A 7,629-nucleotide genomic window follows, 5' to 3' on the forward strand; every position below is an offset into this window, starting at 1 on the left:
GGGTGTCACGCGCAGGCCCGGCCCGGCCGGACGGAGGCTCACCATGACGGCAATGCCGGAGAACAGCACCGCGGAGACCAACTGCCAGACCCTGGGGACGCGGAGAGGAAGGTCACGCCCCCAGCCCGGCCCTGCGGTCACCGCAGGCCCGGGGGTCCCCACTCCCGCCAGCCGAGATGCCCAGGGCTGGCTGGCTCGGGGGCGGCCAGTCGTGGCGAGACGACGGGGCCTGACAGGGCCCGGCCTGAGGAGGTCTTATGCGTCCCCACCCCCACCCACGACCCTGTCCCCGCCAAAAACTCAGGGAAGCGCTCACCTGAGCCCCAGAGGCTCTCGAACCGCAAACTTGATCTCGTTGCCCAAGACCTGGCTGATCTGTGGACACAGTGGGGTCAGAGGCGATGAGGGTGGGGGCCGCTCCCAGCACCCCACCACTCGCCCTCCCAAGCCCCACAGGCCCAGGGACCCCAGGCTGAGAGGGTCGCCCTGAGGCTGCCTCCGCTTGACCCTGGGGCCTGGGAGCCGAATGCGGTGAAAGAAGTGAAGACTCAGGGCCGGCCAGACACGGCTCCGGAGTCCGGTTCACCCACGCCACGGCCTCGGGCGACGGCTCGACCTCCCTGAGCCTCAGCTGCCTCACCTATAAGATGGGCTAATCGTCGTGCAGTGTGCCTGTGCCAGTGCCAGCAAGACGATTAGAAAGAGCGTACGAGCCGGGCTCGGCAGCTCAGCCTGTCACCCCGCGCCTTTGGGAGGCTGAGGTGAGCGGATTGCCTGAGCCCGCGGGTTCGAGACCCGCCTGGGCAGCGAGACCTCATCTCTACAATAATCAAAAAATGAGCTGGGCGTGGTAGCGCGCCTGTAATTCCGGCTACTGGGAAGGCTGAGGCGGAAGGATCGCCGGAGCCCGGCGGGTCGAGGCTGCGGTGGCCGGGAGTGGCAACTGCACTCCAGTCTGGGCGACATAGTGAGACTCCAACTCAAAAAAAAAGAAAGTGCGTACGAGGCCGCGGCTGCCACCCCGCACGTCACAGGCGCCCAACGATTGCTGACACCGTGTCCCGCTGTTATCCCCGACACCTCCGTTCCACTTCCAGAGATACCAGCTAAGCCCCGACGCCTGCAGCCACGTGGGCCTGGGACTCCTCCCCACCAGGGGGCTCAGCCCAGCTGCCCAGCAGCTGGGAGGCAGTGGCAGGCAGCCCTGCCCGCCGGCCCACCTTGGAGCGGTGCACCTCCCCATCGTCGTCCTCGCCGCCCACGCCCAGGATCTTGCGGGTCTTCAGACGGCTCACCAGGTCCGTCTGGCTGTGCTTCTTCATCAGCGGCGGGGGCTGCTTGGCCGCCATGTCGACGGGGCGCCCCTGCAGAGGGCTGAGGGAGACCCTGCCTCAGAGCCCCGTCCCGGCCAGGTCCAGACCAGGGGAGGGTCCCGGTAGTCGGGGAAAGCCAGACCCCCATCTCAGGCCTGCTGGGCCTCCCCGCAGTCCAGGACAGCCAGGGAGCAGCCAGCCTCAGCCTCCTCGTCCGTCAGATGGGTTGGGGGAAGGCGCCTCCGGTTCTGGGATCGCGACTGGCCCCAGGGGACCGGCACACCCCATCTGGCCAGACTGGGTGGAGCCTTCCAGCCTGGAGTGGGGCCCAGGAAAGGGCGTTGGACTGAATGGTGGCCACACCCAAGCTTCCTGGGGGCGCGAGGAGGGGAGGGTCAGCCGAGCCTGGGAGCCTGAGTTCTGAAGTCTGGCCCCCGCTGGACTCCTGCCCAGACAGTCCCGGCGTGGCATGCCGCCTCCCTCCTATCTTCCCGACAGCCTCTCAACCAGCCGGACCCCGCGGAGCTAGAGAAGGCCGGCCAGGGCTGGCTGCCCAGTCGCCCTGCCCAGGCTTGGCCCCGCCGGGCCCTGCCCCTGCCCCAGGACCCCGACACCCCAGCAACGCCTGGGCAGGGAGGTGAGCACCTGCTGCAGGCCAGGCCCCGCGCTGGGGACGGAGCCGTGGAGATAGGCTGTGCGCCGTCGAGGCTTCAGTCACGCCGGGTCTAGGCAGAGGAGACAGGTGTCAATCCGGGGGCGGAAGCCTCAGGCTGGCCCCAGTGTCCTGGGTCCTGCGGTCACAGCCACCTTGCTAGACGACACCGTGTCGGCCGAGGCCACACGAGGAGACCTGGCTTCCCAGGGTGTGATGACAGAAGGGTCCCCGCACTGCGGCCACACCCCCGCCTGGCAGTGCCACAGACACCCACCCGTGGACACACAGGCTGGGACGCTGCTGCCTGTCCTCAGCAGGGACACTGGGTCTCAGAGCCGCATGGCCCCGGGCAAAGCTCAGTCTCTCAGCCCCACCCAGGGGCAGATTGGGAATGTCCCCAGGAATGTAGAAATGCCCCCAGGTCACCTCCTGCTTATCTTAAAACAAAATAAAGCGCCCAAACAACCACCTGGACAGAGACTCCCACGGTGACACACCGCTTTAGAGGGGCCAATGAGGGAGACGGCAGACATGGACATGACCGGAAGTCCACACTGGGGTCCTTGGTGAAAGTCATGTAAGGCCACACTCCCTCATCTGTAAACGGAGGGTGACTATCCACGTCCCTTCCCCCACAGAAACCCTGGAGAGACGGTGACACCAGGCCCACGCCCTGCCCACTGAGGCTCTGGTTAACACTGCCATCAGGACAGGCAGGCGGCCAACCCCACCTGCCGGGGAAGCCGAGGTCTCACCTCTCATGCCACGGGGCACTGTCCCAACACCCTCCTGTGGATCCAGGGAGAAGCTATAATCAGCCCGTCCCTCCTGCTGCCGGGCAAGGCTGCCCCAGAGCCAGGAGCACCGTGTGAAGAGCCCAGAGCCAGCTCTCGTCCTCAGATGTGGCCTGGCCCTCACCCTTCCTCTCCTGGCCTCCCCTCTGGCCTTTGACGTTTGGATGCACACAGCAAAATTGGCCATTTTGGGTGTACGGTGATGTGAATTTTAGCACACAGAGAAAGTTTCAGGTAGCCACCAGCTCCACATCTGAACGGCCCATGCCACCCGGCCACACTGCCCCCAGCCTCGGCCTGGCAACCCCCCACGTCTGCCCCGCAGGACGCGTCTGTGTGTGTTCCCCAATACGCCACCTAACCGGAGCACTAAGGCGTGTGAGCTCACGAGACTGGTCTCTTCCCTCCACCAAACACCTCTGAGACCCATCCAAGCCGCCAGGTGCGACAGCCCCGTTCCTTGTACGAGGGCGTGTGTTCCATGGGGTAGACGTGCCCTTCTGTGTCTCCGCTCGCTCACAAAGGTCACGGGGCTTTCCATTTTGGTCATCGTGAACAGAGCCATTGTGTTTACAGCGTGCACGGGTTTCTGTGGGGCCACACGGTTTTGCCCCCTAAAGGCAAACACCGGGATGGGACGGCTGCGATGGACGTGACATCTCCGCTGAGCCTTTGGCAAAAGTGCTGAATGTTCCCCAGAGCGCTGCACGAGCGCCCCAGCTCCTCTGCCTCTCGCCAATACCTACCGCGCTCGGTCGTTATCTTTGCCCCTCCCTTGGGTCCTCCTGGCTTTTCAGCCTCACCCAGGCTGGGCGTGCTGCCCCCCTCAGCCCCGCTCTCCCCTTTGGGCCGTGTGACTTGTGCTCTGAGGCTGTTTCCCCATCTGGGAGGAGGCGCTGCCATCCCCACCTCCCAGGGGTGTCGGGTCAGTCAGAGCACTCAGCACAGCAACTGTGCACGTGCATGAAGAAAAGCGTCCAGTGAGGCCTGCTCTGAGCCGGCTCAGTGGGCGGTGGGACAGCCCCTGCCCTGAAGGGGCTCCCACGGGGGCGGGGAGAGTGGCCTGTTCTCCACTGACTGGGACAAGTTACTGTTCCTTCTCCTCTGAGAGCTCGTGTTGGCATCTGTGAAATGAAAACCAGCACCCTGATTTCTCCCCTAGCGCCAGAGTGAGGAGAAGCAAAATTAAAGCCAGGAGCACTTCATCAAGAGCCAGTGACTGCCGCAGCCAGAAGGCCGGACGGCCGAGGCCTGACTGCTGAGGCCACGCTCTGGGTTCGAATCCCAACTCTGCCATTTCCTAACTGTGAGTCTGTGGGCAAATGACTTAACCTCCATGTGCCTCAGTCTCCCCATCTGCAGCTGGCAAAACAAGGGGTCTTCTCTCCTAGAGACAGCCTGAGCGCAAAAGACGCCACCTCCGGGAAGCTCGAGGGGCAGGGCCCAGCCCATAAGCAACGCTTATGAAGACAGACACGGCCACGCTCCCCAGGCCTCCCACACGCAGAGGCCCGGGATAGAGGCAGTGAGTGGACAGGCAGGTGACCTGGCGCGGAAGCCCCAGGCCTCAGTCCCAGGACGTAAGGTTGGCGGTCGCCGCCCCCCAGGCCTGGGCTGTCAGTGACCGAGTCACACACTTCCAGCATGAGAAGCACTGGTCTCTCTGCCTGTCGGTTCTCCCCACCAACACACACACGCACACACGTGCACACGCACACACGAGCTCCCCTCTACACACAGGCCCAAGTCGCGACAGCTGCTACAAAGGCCATGGGCCTGTCAGTGCCCACCTGCCGGGCTGCGTACACAGTGGGCACCGCAGTGCCCTAGGCGGCTTCCTTGTGGGTGTGACACACTTTGCCCACAGGCACTGCCATAGGTACCTGGGCCGGGGGACCCACCATGGCCACGCAGAGCCCGGCCCCAGCAGGGAGCTCGTCTCCAACAAAGGGTCCCTGGGGCCTCCCCGGAGAAGGGCGCCTTGACCCTTAACTCCAGGGAGGTCCGCCCACCCCCAGCACCCTCCAGGGAGGTCCTGCCCCTGCCTCACCCCCAGGCCGGGGCCCAGCAAGCTCAGACCCACCCACCAGCCCAAGGCAACCCATGCCCACACCCTCAGGCCTCCCCTGGGCCTCTCCTCCTTCAAGGCCACTCCAGCTGTTTGTTTTAGGCTTGGCACCACCACTGCAGCCCACGTGAAGACAAAGGGCACCTCCCAGCCTACCCTGCACCCTGGCCAAACACCGCACAGGGCAGAGGACCAGGTCTGAATCTTGGCTCTGCCTTACCGGCCGCAGGGCTTTGAGCAAATCACCACAGCTCTCTGGGCCTGTTTTCCTTCCTGCAAAATGGAGGTAGTGAGAACCCCACCTCGCAGAAGTGGACAGAGGGAGGGAGCTAGTGCAGATGGGAGACGGAGGAAGGGAGAGAGATGGAAGGAGTGCCCGTGGGTGCCTGAGGTCAAGCGCCCACCCAGGGGGCTGGACCCCTTCCTCTTCCCTTTCTTGGCTCAGCCACGCACAGCGGGAAAAGCCAGTGGGTGCAGTGGGCCTCCTGTCCCACCCAGCCGCCCTCTGAAGGGACCCAGAGCTGCCCGGGGTCAGGCTGCTGGAGGCAGAGGGCAGGGCAGAAAGGAGGGATGAGCCCACCACACACACCTGTCAGGCCAGAAGGGAGGATGTGGTCCTCAGGCCCTGGAACAGCGAGCCTCGGCCTTTTGCCCGGGCCAGAGCCGCTCTGACCCGTTTCAACAGTGGCTCCACTGAGGGGTCATCACCCAAGGGACGGTCCTCCCTGACACTCTGCCCCGCCCTCCGTCCCAGGATGCAGCGCCCTCTCCTTCCTCCCTGCTCTCACAGGTCTCCCTGCCAGCGGCCACTGGCCACCCCTGGCCCACAGCACTCCTGGTCATTCTGTGAGTTTGGTTCCTGGGCTGAGCCGTCTGAAGGTGAGGCTGGCTCCATGCGTACCCTGGCATCTCCCCCCTGGGCCAGGGCGCACACTAGGTGTTTTGTCAACACAGTGGGAGCGCGGCTGGGCCAGCCCCAACCAGAGCCTCAGAGTCCCACATGGGCGGATGTGGGGCCGAGGGGAGGCTCTGCTCCAAACGCACTCTTGACAGCAGAAAACCGAGACCCCGAGGGGGATTCTGGCCCAGGCCTCACAGGGCAGGAGGTGGGCAGAGCTGGGCTGACTCTGACCAGCCCCCACAGGTCAGTCAGCTGTAAACCAGCCCTTCCCCCGGGCCCTCAGTCCAATGGGAATCACACAGCAGTCCTCACCCAAGGGTGCCGAAGACCCCAGGAGAGCGGGTGGGAAGGCCTTTGGCAGAGGGGGCCTGGCGGAGTTAGAGGATGAGGTAGGAACACTCGGCCCCCACGTTGTCTGCTGTCTCCGAAAGGTACTAGGAGGCGAGGGCCCTGGGGCAGGGATTCCTTTGGGTTGTGTTCCCTGGGCAAGCGCCCAGGACAGGGATTTTAGGTCTTCTCTGGCTGAGTGCCCGGGGTAGGGATTTCTTTAGGTCTTGCTCTCCAGGCAAGTGCCCTGGGGCAGGGATTCCTTTGGGTCTTGTTCTCCGGGTGAGTGCCCCGGGGCAGGATTCCTTTAGGTCTTCTCCTGGAGAGCCCCCCAGGAAGGGGATTCTTTAGGTCTTGTTCTCTGGGCAAGTGCCCCAGGACAGAGATGTATTTAGGTCTCCTGGAGGGTGCCCCAGGAAGGGATTTCTTAAGGACTCCTTCTCCTGGCAAGGGCCTCAGGTCAGAGATTCCTTTAGGTCTTGCTCTCCAGGGGAGGGTCATGAGCAGGGATTTCTTTCCGTCTTGTTCTCTGGGATTCCTTAGGTCTTGCTCTCCAGGCAAGTGCCCCGGAGCAGGGATTCCTTGAGGTCTTGTTCTCCGGGCCTCAGACAGTTCCCGGCGCACCTGGAGCTTGGGAGCAGCTGAGAGGCTTCTCCAGCCTGGTCTCCTCCCTGCCTCCCTTCCACCTCCTCCCTGCCGCGGAATCTGAGGCCGGACGAGGGCAACTCCACTTGGCTCCCAGCAGCCGTGAGACAGGGAGCACCATGACAGCCGCAAGCAAAGCCCCCCGAGGCTGACCCAGGACAAGAAGAGAGGGGCTTATCAGAGGGTTCGAGAGTCAGGAGGATGAGAGTGGGGGGTAGTATAATGATTGGGGAAACGGGTCCTAATCCCAACTCTGCTCTGTGACCTCAGGAAAGTTCCCTAACCTCTCTGGGCCTCCCTGTCCTCATCCGTGAAAGCAGACGGCTGCTTCTGCTGGGCTCACAGGCTGTGCCAGGCGCCACGAGGCAACACAGCCGGGGCCCGGCAGCTGGTGTTGCCCCACTAAGGCAGCGGTGCCTAACACAAGTGGGGCAGCTGCCAAGCCCCACCCGGCGCAGCAGGTCCCGTGGGGCTGGGGCATCGCTCCTTGCAGATCCCGGAGCCCTGCAGCCCCTGCTTCCTGCCTGGAAACCTGGTTTCCATGGAAACGGACAGACTGCCGCACGGTCCGACTCCAAGGCTGTACCCGGGAAGGCCAGCTCCAGTCTGGGAGGTGGAGGGGAAGGGCCCTGAGTATCCACCGGCTGCCGCCTCCCCTGAGCCAAGAGGGACTCGGCGCAGCCCGGTGGCTCACTTCCGAGCAAGGCCCCCCGTCACTGGCGCACACCCGTCGCTCCCACCTGGCGAGGGGGATGGGCTATGGGGCCGGGGTCCAGACCAGGAGACCCTGTGATCCCCGCCACTGCCTCATGAGGACGGCTGTCTCGTCACCCCCAACTTACAGGTGAGAAAAGGCCCACCTGGCTTATGTGCGCATCCCCAGAGGTACGCGGCAGAGCTGGAACTCCAGCCAAGTGAACCGTGCT

General features: G+C 64.2%; 1 protein-coding gene across 1 annotated transcript in view; it reads right to left on the bottom strand.

The window, feature by feature from the left end:
- Nucleotides 1–2,004, bottom strand: part of TP53I11 (tumor protein p53 inducible protein 11) — a 5,432-nt gene extending 3,428 nt beyond the window's left edge. Inside the window, exons 1-4 of the mRNA XM_008061333.1 lie at nucleotides 1,959–2,004; nucleotides 1,221–1,374; nucleotides 317–375; nucleotides 43–91 (exon numbers count right to left, since the gene is read on the bottom strand). Coding sequence (XP_008059524.1) covers nucleotides 43–91; nucleotides 317–375; nucleotides 1,221–1,349 — 237 coding nt within the window. The 5' untranslated portion in view covers nucleotides 1,350–1,374; nucleotides 1,959–2,004. The remainder of the gene's footprint in view (nucleotides 1–42; nucleotides 92–316; nucleotides 376–1,220; nucleotides 1,375–1,958) is intronic.
- Nucleotides 2,005–7,629: the final 5,625 nt, after the last annotated feature.

This window comes from Carlito syrichta, unplaced genomic scaffold (genome assembly GCF_000164805.1).
Source record: "Carlito syrichta isolate Samal-C Ts95f unplaced genomic scaffold, Tarsius_syrichta-2.0.1 Scaffold305209, whole genome shotgun sequence".
In the NCBI taxonomy this organism is placed as follows: Eukaryota; Metazoa; Chordata; class Mammalia; order Primates; family Tarsiidae; genus Carlito; species Carlito syrichta.